Genomic DNA, 18,688 nt, shown 5'->3' on the forward strand with positions numbered 1-18,688 from the left:
GTAACTATTTTCGGCATTCACTTACACCCTCATCCAGCACTTTTTTTTTGTACCAAGACAATTCTGTTTTATCTTTTAATCACGCAACGGTCCATCATCCATTTTATGAAGCCGTTCCGTCGAAGGGAAAGTCAGGCATTGATGCATCGCGCTCGCGAGTGTGTGTGTGGGTTGATGTTCATATGCCAGCAAAAAAAAAGGAGTCGCGAGCTGAGTGCCCACTTTTGGCGATGTGTAAAATTGCATCGTCAAGCTGCAGAGGAACGGGTTTTAATTTCCCAAAGAAGCGCACTTTGCTTTCGAGCAAACGGCGCTGGCAAATAATTTGCATGCTGGATAAAAAAACACAGATGCACGCACACAAACACCTCGGCGTTCAGCATTGAACCGCGTGAAAGCATACGCGTGTACATCCAAGCAGGGTTTGCAATCCTTGTGCTGATCCACCAAATGGAGAAAGAGAGAGAGAAAGAGAGAGAGAGAGCATAATCAAAAAGCACATGTACTCTCGGCCCATACGAGGGATTGCAATTAAACCGCGCTAGGCTGGCTGGAAGGCGTTCGTAAGCGCCAGCCCTGTATACGCTTGGCCAGTGTGTAACTGCCTCCAATTACACTTAATTGGTTATTCTACGCCGAGCCAGCCAGCCAGCCTGCCTCCTGCTCCCGCACCCACACGCGTGCCGTTGCGTGTGCCGTACAGAATCTGCATCACGGCCACACCGGCAGCATCAGAAATCCGCGCCCCGATTAAAGACGGCGGCGGACGATTGTTTGATGTTCTTTCCGATGGCAGGCAGGCAGGCAACCAGGCACAGCTTCCTGCTTTTCACCGACGGATTGGTTATCGCCGGCCGGATCTCACCGGTACACCACGGGGGCACGTGCACTGATAGGTGTGTTGTGCAGTGCGGGGAGCCCACTTTATTGCACAAGCCGCCCGTTCGCATTGCTGCTTAACACGCGTCAATTTACCTCACGCGCCCGCTGTAAAAGTGTGCACCTGTGCACGTGAGAAAGAGCTCCGGTGTTCACTTGGGAAGTACCTTTTTATTGCCTGGCGGATGGGCCATTTGCAGGACGTTAACTGGATGGATATGATTGCGTGTGTGTGTGTGTGTATTTTTTTTTTAATGGTGATACATTGGACGAACTGTATTTGAATTGGTGAAAGTTGTTTTTTATAGTTCATCATTTTAAGGCTAGATGGATCAATGTGTATTCTGCAATAACTTGAGATGAAGTATTTTTATTACGGAACTAGGAAATTGGATTTCTGTTTCAATTTTGAAAACACATTTCTTCGTTGGTCTATGGTCGCGTTTGTATCTGTTGGTAACTATTAATTTTGCAATAAAAATGACATCCAGTGTAGTATCATCCCACCGATGATGTTCAGAATTTCGTAATATAGAAAATGCAATAAAAGCAAAGAGTCCAAAAATACTGGTGGCAAACCTTTTTCAACGCCGTTCTTCATGCACAAGAACGTGCTCTTTTAAAATTGCTCTCACTGTGTGTTTTGTAGCGGAAGGCGAACAACAGAGCACCGAGTACACGCCATCGTTTTAATTGGCAAAACCATTGACAACAATATTTCGGCAGCTCGCTCGGTTTTTTTTTGTTCGTCCCTCATAGCGACATTGCTTCGGAAGCTTTGAAGTGACAGACTTTCGCTGCTAGAAGACGTGACAGTAAAGGCCAGTGAAGCCAGCCCCGGTGTGCCCTTTCCCGTCAACACAGTGCGCAGTAGCTTCTAGAGTTTCACAGAGGATTCATTTTTTTCCTGCCTGTTTCGTCTCGAGAATAACACAAAAAAAAAACCGGAATACCCAGTGCCGATTACACCACAAAACCCAAACTCCTGGCGTAAGGCGGGACGGTTTTTAATACAGTCTTACTGAGGCCATCTCACTGTTGTCCACGTGCTGACGTCTCGTCCCAGCCGGTCGGATGACAAACTCTCCCGGACGGCCCCAGACCGATCCAATCCAATAAAGGATTAATTTGCCATCGTTTCGAAACTTGTCGACGGGCGCGTCTCATTCGCTTTACCGTCGTCAACTAAATGAACCGTCGCCCGGGCGGATCCAAAAGGTCTTTTGGCTATTCACCACCGCTGTGAGTATTTTTTTTACTATGCACAATGAACCATTACATTAAAAACACGCAATTGGACCTACGCCGCACAGGGAAAGTGTGTGTTTGCCCTTGTCCACGGTGGAATTTCGTCCAGTGGCGAGGAAAAATCTAATTTAAAAACAAACTCACCAAACAACACCATGCTGCCCAAAGCACGCAGATTCACTAATCAATGTTTTATGGCATATTGATGAAACTTTATTTCGTGCCGCCCCCTGGGTGGGGGGAAACGATGCGAATATTATGATAGATGGTAAATTTGCTCGGAACTCGTTTGAGGGCAGAAAGAGACGTGGAAAAATTACAAAACCACATGCGCGAAAGTATTTCTGGTGCTGTTTCTTTTTTGTTATTGAGAATTCCTTTATTCGTTATACATCACTGAGCATGGACCACGCTTGAGCATCGAGCAAGGTATCGAACCGAAGAAGAGCCGTACAACAACAATGTATTCCTCGAGAGCTGCAATGCCGCGCTACAATTACACTTCACAGGGATTAATGAAGAAGCGAAAATTTATAACCCGGTCAGCGCAATTAAAAAGGCTTACATTTCAGTGAATTATGGCTCTGGGAGGAGGAGGTGGTGGATTTTTGTTTCTTCAATTCGAGACATTCTTCTTCGACAACCATTATTTGATTGGTATTTATCGCTCGCGTACAGTGCAGTCCACACACATTAATGTCCTGCCGCGAAGCCTGAAGCGCATAAGAAAGTTCACAGCACGCTCACACACACACAGAGTGTCAGGCCAATCGATCGTTTGCCGACATAAACTATCGTCGAAAGGTGTCGTTAAACACATTGACGTGACATTACAGGTGTCCCGAGCTCAGGACTCACGATTAATGAAGTAATGCCAACTGTGGTTCAGTTTTCGCTCAATCACTTCCATTTTTGCACGGGCCACGGTCAGCCCCGAACGCACTGTTGAGTGTAACGCCACACCCTCTCCCCTTCCCCGCGACCCGCGATACAGCATCGAGACAAATCAATGTGACATTTATGATGTGGATAATTGTCTTTGATACGCACGCCGGCTCTTCCCATCGCCAGTTTACGCTTCACGTGGCCCCCTCCCCCCACGGCCGGAACTGAAACCGGCTGTCGTGTCTGTCGGCCGGTCCCCGGGGCCGGCGACTCGCACCCATTCATGCCATCAAACAGCATTCGATATGCTTGTGGAAACGGAACCGCGCAACCCCGTGTCCCCTTTTTGCGTAAGCAATCGTGGTGGCATTACACGCTGGCGGCGCGAGGGCGATTGCAAAGGGGTTTTTTTTGGGTTTTGTTTCTGCTCACCCTTCTCTCCACACTCGCCAGTAAACCTTCAGAGGAGAGTATCAGACAACCCTCGCGATTCGGCTCGAGAGCGGAGAAAATTGAATCAAAAAAACACACACACACACCACACAGGGTACAAGTCCCTCGGATGCACAGATTGTCGTCCCCGTGTTGGACAGTGATTTGGTGAAACGAGCATATCTCGCGCGCCAGCCTTTAGCCGGCTTCTTTAATCGAACATAAAAGGGGCTTTTCGGCGCGCGCTCGCTTGTGTCTGTGTGTGTGTGTGCTTGCACGCGCACACGACCGAGTGTGTACACGGTAAATGGGTGAAAATTAATGAAACATATCTCGGCTGACTGACAGCTTTGCACCGGATCGATGGATGCATATTGTTTTTTTTTTTTGTTGCTGCTTCTTTCCTCTCCTGTTTTGCTCCCTGGTTTCTTTTGAGCTCAACCCGGTGGTGGTGGTGTGTGCATGGTCGCACACGTTTCTTTTCATTCGTTCTTGAAGTGTGTGTGTGTGCGGACCGACCGAGGGGACCGCAAAATTGGACGGACGGGACACGCCGAGGCAAGTGAAATCTTATCAGCGTCAATCGATACACGAGACCCCTCCGTCGCGTCGAAAGGATAATCATTCTGCGGTTTCCAGACAGGGTCCTTGGTGCTACCGTGTCCGCGCCAGTGGTAAATAACGAGCGGTGCACGCCGCGTGTCACTGCCGTCTTTCGGTTGAGTTGGGTTCGGTGTGTGAGAGCCGCCAGTTGCTGCTGCTGCTGCTGCATCTCCCCGCGTGCTGTGGTTACAATTGTTCTTTTCTCAACCAGCGTGGAGAGTTTTGAGACATTCCAATTATAAGTTCCCCTTGTGTCCAAACAAATAACACACACACACACGTTTCGGGAGAGCATTTAGTTTGTCACTCTTCGGGTGTAGGGCTTCTCGTAATTACAGCGCCCGTTGAGAATAGCAGCCGGGCGATGTTGTATCCATAACGAACGAGACACGGCACATAATTTCAATTTCAGCAAATTGAAACGTCGGATAATGGGACCGCCGGCAAGGCTTCTTTCCTTTTCCACTGTCGGTGCTCTCGATTGCAAAATGTAAGCGATCCGTTGTGCTTTTGTAGCGTTTGCGGAAGCCTTTTGAGAGGCTGTCTTGCGTTTTGGGTACAGAAAAGCCCCGCATCCCGGAAGAAACGTTTCTGTTGAAGCGAATGTTAGAGTCCACGCTACAACAAACTGTGCTCGCTATTTATTGCTTTCGTTAATTTTAATATCATATTTGAAATCAAGCAAATGTGTTCCCTTCATCTGGTGAGTGGCTTTTTAATTAACGTTAGATTAGCTCAACGCCCCGTGTTCCACCCATCATTTTGAACGGCGTGCTTCAGCGTGAGGTGAATAAGAAAAAAAAACTTATGCTGGTCCCCCCCTCCCAAATGGTCGAAAACAGGGCTCTCGACAAACTACGCCCCAGCACGAACCGGAACGCTGACGAGCGCGAGAGGGATGAGGGGGGCTTTGTTGATAATTTTTCCTAATGAAATAATGATACCGGCAGGTTTCTGTGTTTCTGTGCTGAAGCTGACACGTTAGTGCCGTGTAAATGTTATCTGTATGTTTCCCATACGGCAGCTGTTGTTTTTTTTTGTTCTGTTTTTCCCATTTGCTCTCTTCGCCTTTGATGTGGCGGTTTCGCATTCCGTCACGATCGACTTCCGAGTTGACGAATGTGGAATGGTGGCGTCATTGAATTCATTCACCCGACGATCAACGGGTCCGATTCTGCGTCGTGTCCGCGTTTAGGGGGGGGGGGGGGGGGGGGGTTGCTGATCCCGCGCATCATCCCACGAGTGACGAGTTAAAGTGGCCGCGAGTGCGGGATAGCAAAAAGAAGAAGGTGGGGGAGTCGGGGCCCCAGGCAGCTCGATGATGTAATTAATAGCCCGCCTTGAGATTAAATGTTGTGTTAAATATATGTTAATGTCATGTAGATTGGCAGCGGCGAAACTGGAAACTTGTGCCGAAAGATCGTGCTGCTGCCGATGATCAACCAGAATCAAGCCAAAGGGGGAGTAGTTCTGTGGCTATGTTTGTTGCGGGGTAGAGTGCAATAAATTTCTGCACGATGGAAACTCAAATGGGACGTCGAACGGTTTTGGCCGGCTTTTTTTTGCGATCGCTCTTACGTTCTTTCACGTACACCGGGGTAAAAATAAAACCGAATCCCGCCAAACAAACATGCTAATGGAATAATCGAGTGAGATTACTGCAACTACCACTCGCAGGTACATACAAACATACCGGACGGTGCATTTAGTATGGTAATGCAATCTTGGGTTAGCGTACGAAGAGTTAATGCGATGAGATCTATTACCTACATTCAGGGAGTACCTACCCCCCTCCCACACCAAACTGTCCATCAAATGCTCGGTCATACATATTCATGAAACAGGCCGCTTTCCGCTGCACAAGCTGCTCTTAAGTGCATGCGGTCGGGAATCGAGAATTTAATTACAATTTTATTGTCCGCACGCTGGGCTGCATTTTTATTGCACTCAGTTGCTAATCGCGTGACCAAATGCATGCATGCAAACACACCCACAGCCACAAAAAAGCACACAAGAGCAGATTGTTGAGATGCAAATAGGAAACACAAAGCACAAGGTGTGAATAATTCGTTTCCGTACGGTGAGCAAGCAAAAAAAAAAAAACCGCAAAGATTTGCTTTAGCACTTTTTGGTTACGCGTGAAATGCTTTACGAATGATGCAATAGCACACTTTTGGCAGTGATGTATGCATTCGCTATGTAAACACAATAACAGGTGACAGTCAGGCTTGGTGAACTCTTGGCTTTCGACATTGATATAGCTTGCTATCGTTTGATTTTCATTGAGCGGTGACTTTTTAAACAATGTATCCGTTGCAATTAAAATGATAGACTAATTAATCATCGCTGCAATGCTTGCGAAACGTGGCCCGTGTTCGTTATCAAGTGTGAAAATAGGTGGAGACGCTTGGTCGTTCACTCGATCGTGCGCGATCGCTGATTGGCGCTCGCAACGATGGGAGGAGCAATGACTGCCCCAACTCGGCACGCAAAAAAACGTCCCCCCCCCCCTTCGATTAGAGCCATTTCCGCCACGAAGGATGTAAGGCGAAATCTTCGCGGACGGGTACGAGCGATGCAGGGAAAAAAAAGATGAAAAAATAAAATGAGTGCATGTGCATCTACTTACCAGGATACTGCCAGAGGGCGGGTGGTGTGCGGACGGCGTTCTGCACCGCCGCATTGGTCACGCCCATCGCGACCGTGTCCGGCGCGAGGGGGATCATGGTGGAGTTGGTGCCGGTGAAAAACATGTTTTGGCTCAGTCCGGGCGTTGCGCAGCCTGTAAAGCGCAGCGCAGAGAGCGAGCCAAACGCGTTGATCGCGTGTCACACATTGCGTCGGTGTGCCGGAGTGGTGGCGGTGGTGGTGGGATGCAGTTGGGGCAGGGCAGAGCATGGTGCACACGCGGTGCAAGCGTGAGATTATCGGACCGGAACGGAAGGTGAAGGGATGCCGCCCGTTCAGTTGCGTACGGGGAGGAGAAGAAGTTGATGAATCGTTGCCGTGCGGCGGTGCATATGAATGGAACAAGAGCGAGCGCGCGCGCGCCAATGCATCATCGTCGTCAGGTCGGTCCGGCGGCCGGCAGAAGCATAGAGCGAGGGGTGGAGGCGCACCGAGCGGAGAGGTGTGGAAGAGAAAACAGAACAATTCGATGAATGATTGATCGGTAATGAGGATTATGGTTTGGGGCGGAGTAGGGCTAAAGAACATGTGTGTGCGCCGCTCGTTTTGGGGCGATATATTTTGTTTTGCTTTGGTGTTTTGGGGGCTTTTTGAGTCATGGCGTTAAATGGCAAAAAAAGTGGGAAAAAAGACGCCGTTCGCTTTGGTTGAAGGATATTGTTTGCGAAACAGTTCTGAATTCAAAACTAATACAAAAAAGGGACCGTGTTTGCCCTCTCCATCCGTCACTTGGCACACTTACCCAGATCGGCCGTTGTACCGACAGTGCCGTTCAGCGAGCCACCATTGGTAGCCGCAGCGGCAGCGGCCGCCGCCAGCCCTACGCTGTACCGATTCAGCTCTTTCGTGGGGTGCAGCTGGGACGCCGGGGTGGTCGCACTTTCCTGGAGCCGTTGGCGGGCGACCGCGATGCCCACCGGGATGGAGGCGACGGATGAGGCGGTGGTGCTGGTGGTCGTGCCGGGTGGTTGGGTAGTTGAATGCTGCTGCGTGTTGCTGGTGGTGCCCGACGCTAGCCCGAGTTGTTCCATCGTGGCGGCGACGGCGCTCGAGCTGGCGTTGGCACCTCCGCCGGTGCCGAGTGTCGCGCTACCGGAGGTACCAGTGCTGCCACCCACGGTAACGTTGCTAATGATTGCGCTGGCACTGTGGCTGAGATGGTGGTGGTGGGCCCGGGCAACCGGTGCCGGGTTGCTGCTGGCACTACTGCCACTACTACAACTACTACTACCGCCAGCCGCCGTTAGTGCCTTCGGGGAGGATGCTTCGAGCTTTATGATGGCATTCAGTGCCGTCGCGTTGCTGGACGCTTCGAAACTGTTCGATGTGGTGACTTCCGACACCTGACACGGTTCACGCTTGATCTGCAAAAGGGAAGAGAAGAAAGTGGCGTTCAACAACTGTGGCCCATTGACATTTTACTGTGCAACCATCGCTTGTGGTTTCCATTTTCGAAAAGTTTACAGTTTTTTTTTCAAGCTTTTTGTCGAATGGTTTCCCACTAAAAAGTACATTGGGACAAATTTAATTTATTCACCTCGCAAAACAGCACACTATTGCTGTTACCGAAAAAGCTTTCCGCGTCTGCATTGTTTTGATGACCATAAATAAAATCGTTCAGTAAATCTTACATATTTAATGAGAAACCAACGGTACAAAGTGTGGCTTTCGAGTGCGGCTTGCCTGCTTGCATGTGCGCCATGAACAATGGCGATGGATAACTTTCTTTCCACGATCAGCCCACCGCAACAACATTGTGCCACTGATGGAGGGGGAATTTTTTTATGCATCGTTCAGCACAGGCTTATAAATAATTAATATGAATCTTCATGCGCTGGTGGCATGATGTTGCGCCCTTGCCTGCGGTCAAATGTCAAATTGAAAAGGGAAAAAAGGGGACGTCGTAAAGTGATAGTGAAAGCGTAACTGTTATCAATAGATAATCTAAAGAAAATGCGCGGGGATTTTATTTTGACTGCGGAGAGCAGAAAAATCAGCGGAATCATACAGAATTTGTGATTGAAATGCTTTTTTGCAGTAAAAAAGGTGAGATGTACCTTTCCGCTTTACGATTGTGATAGCAAAAGAAACAAACAAAAAATCATTCATTTTCGCCACATCCCCTTGAGTTGTCTTGAACACGGATCGTGCAGTGCATTCCGAATAGCTAAAAAAAAACGCGAATCTCCATGGAAGAGCATTACTTTCAAGATTGAATTAATCCGTCATGCTTTTAAAGTGCACTATCACCATTGGTTTTACGGTTCGTGTTTAATGTTCGTGAGATTCAGCTTATGGCAACCATTACGGCAACCTCATCCAGCAAGCAACAGCTACAACGAAAGCTGCCAAGAGATTTGAGATTACAGGTAATTTTGTAACTTGGGAAAAAAGTGCAATTGCAGGAAAACTTACAAAAAAAACAGCTTACTGCTAGTTCAAGGATTCAATGTCAATGGAGAGAGGGAGAGAGAGGGACAGAAGTGCTTTCATAATTTTGCACGCCCCAACTAACCGAAGAGGACGGAATAGTCAATGAGGCTTGAAAAACTTCAGCGACCATAAAAAGTCGGTGCTTGCCTCGCTCTTTCTCTTCGTCCCCGGGACATGTGATGAGCTATTTGAGGAACGCAATTAAAAAATTAACAGCCAACCCCCATCGGTCAACACGTTTCGCGGTGGATGGATTTCGCGAACTCTGCACCACCAGAAGATGTTGGGCGCGCTGCTGCGCTGTACCTTTTGTACGCAAGTGCCTCGAGAGCCGAGGCAATAAAAAGTTACAGAGAATAGCACAATAAAACTGTGCACCACCGATGGATGGAATACAAAATTGTACAGCAAAATTGTGTGTGTGTGTGTTGGGGAAGAGAGAAGGTAATGTAGAGCTGGTTTTTTGTAGTACACGAGAAACTGTACAGAGAACTACATGAAATTGAATAAAATGTCACAAGTCGAAAGAAGCTACAGGCGACGATCGGGCCTACAGCAGAGGAGGTCTTTGGAGGTGGTGTGTTGGAGGTCTTGGAGTTTCTCCTCCTCCCTACCTCTCCACCAAGTACCGAGTACAGACCCAAGGGATGCGCGCGCGTGTAATGGAATCGATGGTGGAATTAATTTGCGATTCCCAGGAACCGCGCGATGTGCCTTCTACATGCGGGTTGTTTTTTTATGCACTTACAATAGCTTACTGCAGCTTGCAACATGCAATGACATGCATGTTTTTCCCGGTTGCAACATTTTGGTATTCAGCAGCATTTGGAATCACTCTCGAGGGACAGAGAGAGAGAGAGAAAGACCGGGGTAGGTCTAAGATTTCACCTCCGTTGTGAATTTATAATTGTACCGAGACGGAAAAGGGGAGGTTCGGGAAAAATGCACTTTGCAACTCCAGGATTGGTATGCCGAGGAGCCCTAATGGGAGCGACAAAACGATGCACTAATAAATAAAACAACACACACAAACACAGTCACACATATAGACAGACACACATGACGGCATACAGCATAAAAAAACAACCACAATTCCTCAGCGGACACAACAACGGAGCAATGCCTTAACGAGAAGGGCACTGAGAATGGTAATGGTGTAGCTCGGGCAGGAATATTTTCCAACCTCCGCTCGCTATGGCGACATTTTCGTAGCTCTGAGCTCAAGCAAAGGGTCTGCACAATAATGGTACCCACCAACAAAGGGAGGAACCCTACCAGGCATGATAAATGTGTGAGAAGCACGGGCCGAAGGGTTTGACGGCGGTTTGTGGTACCGCGCAACAACACGTAAAAACAACAACAAAAAGTTAAAACAGACACATGAAACATACACAGAGACGGGCAAGCACACGGTGGATCAGTGTGCGAACATTAATTACACCCATAAGGCAGCATTCCTTGATTGGCGATTTGCATTAGGTTTTGTGGTTAGTTCGAAATGTTATTCTTGTTGTGAATAGTGCTCTGTCTTCAGTTGCTCTGTCTTTTTCAACATTGATGTTGACCGAGATGTTTGTAGTCCAATACAGCTTCTATATAGAAAAAAATGGAATTTCACGGACTAAAGATGCTATTATATTATTACTATATAAGGTCGTGAAAAGGAGATTCGACCAAATTTTGAATTATTTTGGTGCAATACATGAGAGTTTTCGAATTGGTGGTTTCAAGGTTTCAGCTCTCTTTAGAGCCTTCTTTCTTCCTGTCTCCCTCTCTCTCTCTCTCTTCATCCCTCTATCACTCTAGCAACTTCAAATCGACATCAACAGACGAGCTCATCGGTGTAAAGCATTTTAAACTTACGTGAACAACGGTCTTGCTGTCCGTGTCACGGCTAACGGTAGAAGATTCCTCCGTCCGTTCGAATACGATCGAGCGTCGCTTCTTCGGAAGCCGCTGTGCCGCCCGAAGCGCTTCGGACTGCTGTCCTGGTGACTTGGGTCTGCAAGAGGCACCGGACCTAGCGCTAGAAGTCGTCGCTGCTGACTCCCCACCGACGGCTGTACGGTCGGAGGTTAGCGTCGGTGGTACGCACTCGCTCCCGTTCGCTTTGCTGGCGTGTGCCGAATGCAGAGCTGCCCAACGGCGCCGGGGTCTATGATTGACAGCTTCACTAGATGGCGCCGATTCGTGCGTCTGTTGTGACGACGGTGGCGTTACTGTGGCCGGTTTGATTGATGCTTCGCTCTGCTGCTCCTGATGCTGCTGCTGCTGCTGCTGCTGCCGATCAGCGGTTGCAGGTTGCTGGGCACTGCCGGACAGTTCCGGCGGTGCTGGCGCAGCTTCGAGGTGCCGCTGCTGCGGTCCGGAAGTAGGCTGCCGGGGAGTGTGTGACGTATGGAGGAGCGGCAGCGATCGAGCATCGATACCGTTCGTCGACGACCGCACGACCTCCGACGACCGTTCGAGCGAGATCGAGTGTTGCCTGCGCTTGCCGTACTCGCAGTACGGTGACGTGGAGGTAGGAGGCGAGGTCGGACTCAGCAGAGCCGTCGAGTCGTAGCGATCGAACGTCTCGCCGTGACGAGTACGAGCTGGCAGATGAGGAGGGTTCGATGGTCTATCGTCCCTCGTCGCGAGCGTCGCTAGCAATCGTTCGTGGTACTCACGCTCGATGCAGTAGCTGCGAAGGTACGGATCGTCTGCATGGAACGCCCCACCGTACGACGGCTGAAGCTTGTCACGGGCGCGGGCCAGAAAAGGGTCCCCGCCGGAACTGGCGCTCTCTGGTGAGTTGAGTGCGAAGCTGCCAGTGGCTGCCGGTGGCAAAAATGAGTTCGATGGTACCTGCATTGAGAACAAGTGCGAACGGACATGACACACAACGGATCGGTCATTTTTTGGGTTGGCTATTCTCGAGTTCCGTGCACAGTGAACTCGTAACGCAACGTGAACTCACACAAACACACAAACAGGCGAACAAAAGCAGGTTCAGATAGAAACGTACAACAACAAAACAAGTCAAAGCATTAGGAATAACCAATAAACATAACGTTCGTGAAATGGAATCGTTTTGTACAAATGAAAACCAATGAGAGAGAGATAGAAAGAGGGCGAGAGGGAGGGAAATGAGAGTTCGTGGCAAATGAAGCATAACATAATGATAATTGTATTCAAGTTTTGCAGGAATAAATTCATTCAGAGATAACGATAATGATCCCGGGGGAGTAATATGCTGGTAAACGCGACCTGGTCAATGATGTGCATGTGGGTCGAATCCTTTGTCTTGTACTGTCCCCGGCACTGTTTTGCGAGTCCAATCGCCTTGTGTCCCCAATCATTAGCAATGAGCAGTACAATCAATGATATGTTTTTTTACAATAATTTTACCAGCATATTTTTGGAATTTTATCCATTAGTGAGGTTTGGCCTGGGTGGAAATTTTGATATAGACAGACCAATCAATGTTCAAACGTACAATATGTTTACTGCTTTGTTCCAATCGGAAAGAGAAGAAAGGGCATTAAACACAAAGATTAGACAACAAAACACACACATCAAACACACGCTTTCTAACTAACATGAAATGATCAATATAGAAGAATAAAATGAAATGTGTTTTTGCTGCTTATTAATCACACAAGAGGTAAAGCAGTTCATGATGAGCGGTTTGGATGCGATTGGTAGAGTATTTTGAATCGTAAATTTTGGGACAAAACATGATGATGTGGCCAAATGACGTAATCAATTTTTTAATGAGGTGTCGAATGAAAAGTGACATCCACACCGGTATATTTATGTGTGCGTGTGTAGCAGCAGAAACTGGGCAAACCCTCCCCTTCACAAGCGTAAATCATGCGCGCGTATATATATGTATATATGTTGAACATAATTCACATCGAACTAAACGTGAATGCTGCAATGTTTGACAATTGAAAAGACGAACGAAACACCCGTACGCATACCTGTATCTGCAGCGGTTCTATGGTGCCATGCTCCCACCGTCCGATGCAGGTTTCGGTTTTCTTCGCGACCGACGTGATGCCATTGATGAAATCGGTCTGCGACTGCACGAAGATGCTGCTGTTTGCCTGCGAAAGAAAGCACATTGGATTGTTAGTGTTTGCTTCTTTTGGGTCTGGTGAGGCTCTTTCCACGCCGCGCCACGACTCATTTAAATTCAGTGTTGAGCTGTGGAGACGGGTTGATGGTTTTAACACCATGTCGCACAATCATTCACGTGTGTTGGGGTTGTGTAACTTCACGCCACGGACTCGCTGCTGCTACGCAGTAAATATTTTGTCAGTAGGCATACAGCTGTAGATAGGCAAATGGTTGATCGTTCAAACAGACGTAAACGCGCTCGTTGGGAGCTTTTTCCGGGGAAAGAACAAGAACGATTCTTCGGGCCTTCGTTCTGAACAGCACCTCAAATAGCCCGTTACGAGTATGGCACTTTCTTCGCTCCGCGCGCATACCCGCGGCCAACGGAGAGAAGTCGTTTCCACAGCTCATCAATAATCATGCTGCCGCTGGTACGCGAACGCACAACCCGCAAACACACGCGTACGAGACGCGGAAGCATCGCACACAGTTTGTGTATGGGTGTGCGTTCCGCTTCGACACCACGTCTAGCGTCTGTCCAAACGTGATCGAAACCGTGGCAAGCCCCGGGGCTTTGATTAATGACACTTTTCCTTTTTCCTCGCGGGTGTTTTCCTCCCCCCTGCTGTATTGTTTGCTGTGTTGGAGGTGTTCTGTTGGTTTCCGGGGCTTGGGCGATACTGGCTGGCACGGAGTTTGAAAGCGAGGGTTGGAGGGTGCCAAAACGGGAAGAAGCCAAAACAGTTCAAAGGGAAGGAAGAAAAAACAACAAAATCGTCACGCCAGCGGGGTTCTTAAGCCATCATCGATCTTCGCGTGGACGGGCTTGACCAAGTAAGGAGCACGGACATCGATCCTGTGCCAGAGAAAGAGCGCGCGTGCGAATGGAAACGCCATGATTGACGTGCGAAACTCGACGGGATGCCGTAAATTCTTTCCTTCCAAACCCGGAGCACTTCCTCCCAGCTTCGGGCCCGCCAGGCAAGACAAATCGAACTCCAAAGACGAACAAACAAGATCAACGGGCCTGGGTTTTTTCCCCTCCCGCTTGTTTCGGCTTTGAGTAGAATAATGTGCACCTAATTAAATTTGTTTATACCATAGGCCCGGGGTTCTGAAAAGAAAACAAAAACCAACACCTCGGTCACACTTACCTGACTGAAGGATAGGGCAGCTCCGGCACTGTGAAAGTTTTTGGCCACAAGCTCTAACGGAGAGCAGGGCAGAAATGGGGAGCTGGCAGGAGGTGTGTTGTATCCTCCAGCGGCAAAAAGTGATTCGGTCACTGAAAATAGAAAAAAGAAGACGAAAATGTTGGATATTAAAACATTGAGCTAGAATACATATGGTCACTATTAAATCTGGAGTAAGGTTATGAAATTCAAATAAAAAATTGTCTTGGATATCTTTGTCAATGTTCTGATTGAACACAACCAACAAAACATTTCGTTCACAGCGAATTCTGTTGAGCAAGCAACACAGCACTCTACCGCCCAAGCGCAAAGAGGTCCGACGAAAAGCGACCTAGACCAGCTAAGCTCTGAGAAATTGAAAACCAACCCCACTGAGGGACCTATTTTTGCAACCAAGCAGATGCGAAGTGGAGAAAAGAAAATCCCAATTCCAAAGCGATTCGAGAGGAGGGTTCTGCTATGCTGACGCAGGGCGGCAATGGTCTCATGGTCATAGCTGAGAGGCTGAGCAAAGGTCGGCCGGTTTGCGAAAGGGATTTTGCTGGAAGCCCGATGGGTCGGGCAGCACCAGCAATCACCAGGCTCGGGCCCGGCTGGTCCGGCTATGAATGCATGTCACGGACTACGGCATGCCGATACGTGTGTATGTGTGTGCTAGTGTGCAGGAGTCGCGTTTTAGCAAACATTTGCGGGTTTTGTGGAATGAGCCCGACTAACGATGGATGGCGTACGAAAGGCTACACGATTCTGCCTGATGTACCCATAAAATAAATGAACGAAAGCCTCGCAAAGAAGCGAGAATCGGGTTGGGGCGCGCACAAAAAATAAATAAACCCCCACTGAAACGACCGCCTGAACCACACAGCCCGAAACGGCCGGAATGAGATGGAGATAAGACGAACCAGCTCTCCTCTTTTCCGGGGACTACGTTTGTGGTAAAGCGTGCCTGGGTCTAAGGCTGGGCTTTTGGAGGTTTAGGTCGCGCGCAAGAGTTAGAATTCGTTAGGGATATGGGTTTTATTTTCGTTCGAGCAGCAAGAGCCGTGCACGACTATGAGCTTTTAAAAGGACACTTACGTAAGCGAACGAGTGAGCGTTGGTTCGTTTGCTTTACTGCACACCAAACAGCATGGAATCCAAAGTGCTCGTGGGCAGAGGGCACATTGGGCCTATTTATTCGGGTTGGAAATGAAAAAAAAAACAAGAAACCCTCTCAGCCACAACTAGCATGACTCGTTTTTTTTATTAGATTCTTGGAGGAAACTAAACATGGAACGATTTACATTGAAACTACATATACACACTCGTTAGATGAGTTTTCTGCTTCCTTCATTGTGGGTGAGAGCTTTCGGTCTCCCGGTCCGCCTACACTTAAGTAATGTTATTTACCATATAAAACGCAAAGCAAGTATGGTGCTGCATATGAAAAGTTAGACAGCCAGCTTTGTGAGCATTCCCAGCATTTCGGTTTAAAATAAGCGCGTTGCAGCCACACTGCTCGGAACGCATCGTAAATAAGCTGCTAAATGCTTGCCACAACCGAAAGGAGAAGGCTCTTTCGATATGCTGCAGTAGACGGCCGCGAATCCCACTCGCGAAATTGCCGAGTAACGAGCCGCGTGTTGTTGCGCGGTGTCGATGTGTACTGATAATTTATAACGAACTGCAAACAGCAGTTGGACACCAGAACCTCCGCCAGCTGCAGAAGTTACGCGAGCCGATAACGTATGAGGCGTGAGATATGGGGTGCAAAAGGGCGGGGGGGAGGGCATAGATTAAAGCATCGCCAAGCGGAGATCTGGTGGTAGTGCTCGGAGGTGACGCGTATGCTAGTCAGTGGAGTCTCAGTCAAGGAGAAGTTGAAGTTTGTGCCACTATTGGATCGGAGGTGATTTACGGCCCCAGTGTAGCTCCGAGTTCCGACACATGATCCGGCTGCTCAGGGGAAAAGAACGAGAATGAGGGCAAAGTATGCAAACGAGTCGCCGCCACATAGAGCAAGGCTGGGGTGCCTCTGCGTGTGTGTATGTGAGTGTTTACTCCCGCATTACACCCCGTTGGAAGTTTGCGTCTAAGTTCCACAACGCACTGCCCATGGGCAGCCAAAGGAACCTGGGAGTTCGGTTCGAGGAGGAATGGTCAAAAATTTCGATTAGCATTCTGCTGCTGCTGCTGCCGGTACACCTTTTTTCTCAAAACCAGCTTCCCTGGTGCAAGCAATGTCACAAAGTTTGTCCAGGGGCTTAGGTGCGAGGTCCCCCGCGGAAGTTCGTTTGCTGGGCGCAAACTTGAAATCGGACATCGGGAGCACACCGGTGCCGAATGGGGAAAGTTTTACCGCTCGACCGGTTGTTTCTGGCTTTCATTAATCTTCGGTCGGGGAGGCTGTACGGTGCGGTTGTGCGTGCATTTTACAGTGCCAGTGCCGAAGGGCGAGCCGGCTGGCGGGGGTTCGCTTGTCGACCAAAGTAAACCAATAAATCCCCGGTTGCGTTTGACAGGAAACCAGAGCCACCGGGCACTGGCTGGTGGTTTTTATCGCTGGGGCTAAAAACCGGAACTAAGAAAATCTCATTTACGACAAACGAGCTCGACAGAACAGTCACGGTGTGTTGATGGTATTTTTGCTTCCAAGAATGGGGCCACAGTACCGCGACCACGCAGTGGGTGGGTGTAGGTTTTGATTGGAATTGCAAGGCAGAGCTCTAATTCTTCGTTTCGACGGTTATTACATTACGATGCTATCCCACCTGAAACAGGTTTGACAGCATAGTCTAGCGAAGGTTGCACAACCTAACTAGCTGGGTATAGACTTTGGCTGGTCTTCTAGCTGAAAACTAGTAAGAGGAATCGAAAAAAAAACACACTTCTGCGCTATCTGAGGGCAAAAATGGCGGTAAAATGTTTTAAAATGTTTTTAATCAGTTTTTGCTTGTTTAAAAACACTCTTAAACCACACCGATAATGTCTAAACGACAATTTCCAGTACGCTTAGTGTGAGACTGTATTCTCTGTCACCTTCGTGCGAACGTAAAACAGTAAACATGAAGCAGGCCGACACTACTGTTTGCCAACGAAATGTTATGCTACGAAACATGACAGAATATTCCAAGAACGTGTAGTCTTTTATACTGTCTGTACCTTCCTTGAGCTGTCGCTTTAAGCACGTTGCTAACTAGCGGAAGAAATGACAAAGAAATCGGTGGTTATGCTGCTGCCATGCGACGGAGGGCTGGAATCCTTTCGAACAAAAAAGATGTTTTGAGTCTTCCTGTTTTGAGTCGTTACGTACCTTTTCGTACCTGCCTCCAACTCCAATTCTTGTGTTCCAGACTCCAAACATTTTTGCTTTTCTTACTGCGTGTGGCAACATTAGTTGTTCTATCGTTGGGCACACAGAAGCCCTGTACTCTGGCTCATAATAGCACACGGTACGAGTCGAACATGAAAAGGATTTTGACATGACACAGCAAGGTGGACAAATTCCCGTTTGCTAACATTAGGCCGTAGGCTTGACTTGCATGTTCCGCCACGCCATGTCTGCCTTCCACGTTTCGATCATGTGGTTTGGCCAGCACATTCCCGGTGGGGGAACAAAATTGAAAATGATACTGTTTAGAACGTTCGGAAATAAACGAGCGAAGATGAAGACGAAATTGCCGGTACGAATTGAACGACTCACACTCGCGCTCCATCACACACAACCCCATACGCACGACGATGGTGGTTCGAAATTTACGACACCTTCTCGAGACGATCACGGCTTTTCTAAGAACTTCTTGCACGACGTTCTCTTTCTCCCTGTGTCGTTACCATTTATCTTAGCTCCCGGAAGTTTTGTTTATCTTGTGAAGCTGTCGGCCCGGAACGCACTACAGCTCGACACGAAAAGCAGCCTCTCTGTCCGGTCAGTTGATCCGATGATGGAAGTTGAACCAGGTTGAGCCTATCAGTTACCGTCGAGAGCGTCGCACAATACCGGTTAGTCGGACGAGTAAGAACAATAAAATTTTTAGTTTCCAGATAAAGAAACAAGCTTCTGCTTGTTTGATCGAGCACTATATTGCCCAAGAAGCCATGTGACACAACATTTCTCAAGGTTCGTGTCTTTCTTCTTGGCAGACAGCGATGTCCAGACACATAGCGGTGTGTGGCTGGTTGTTCCGGGAGGATACCCTTATCAACCGAGCATGGTTTCTGACCGATAGAGCTCAATGCAAATT

The 18,688-nt window shown here is 48.4% G+C and overlaps 1 protein-coding gene across 8 annotated transcripts in view; it reads right to left on the reverse strand.

Moving 5' to 3' along the window:
• The window catches only part of LOC120948425 (protein winged eye), a 277,477-nt gene that overhangs the window by 17,900 nt on the left and 240,889 nt on the right, over window positions 1-18,688 (reverse strand). For 7 of the 8 annotated variants that reach the window (XM_040364718.2, XM_040364719.2, XM_040364716.2 and 4 more), the window contains 5 exons: window positions 14,427-14,557; window positions 13,134-13,259; window positions 11,032-12,015; window positions 7,478-8,099; window positions 6,677-6,829 (listed from right to left, as the gene is read on the reverse strand). In XM_040364718.2, coding sequence (XP_040220652.2) covers window positions 6,677-6,829; window positions 7,478-8,099; window positions 11,032-12,015; window positions 13,134-13,259; window positions 14,427-14,557 — 2,016 coding nt within the window. The remainder of the gene's footprint in view (window positions 1-6,676; window positions 6,830-7,477; window positions 8,100-11,031; window positions 12,016-13,133; window positions 13,260-14,426; window positions 14,558-18,688) is intronic. The other variant, XM_040364724.2, reaches the window with a different exon arrangement.

The sequence above is a fragment of the Anopheles coluzzii genome, chromosome 2, assembly GCF_943734685.1.
Source record: "Anopheles coluzzii chromosome 2, AcolN3, whole genome shotgun sequence".
NCBI lineage: Eukaryota > Metazoa > Arthropoda > Insecta > Diptera > Culicidae > Anopheles > Anopheles coluzzii.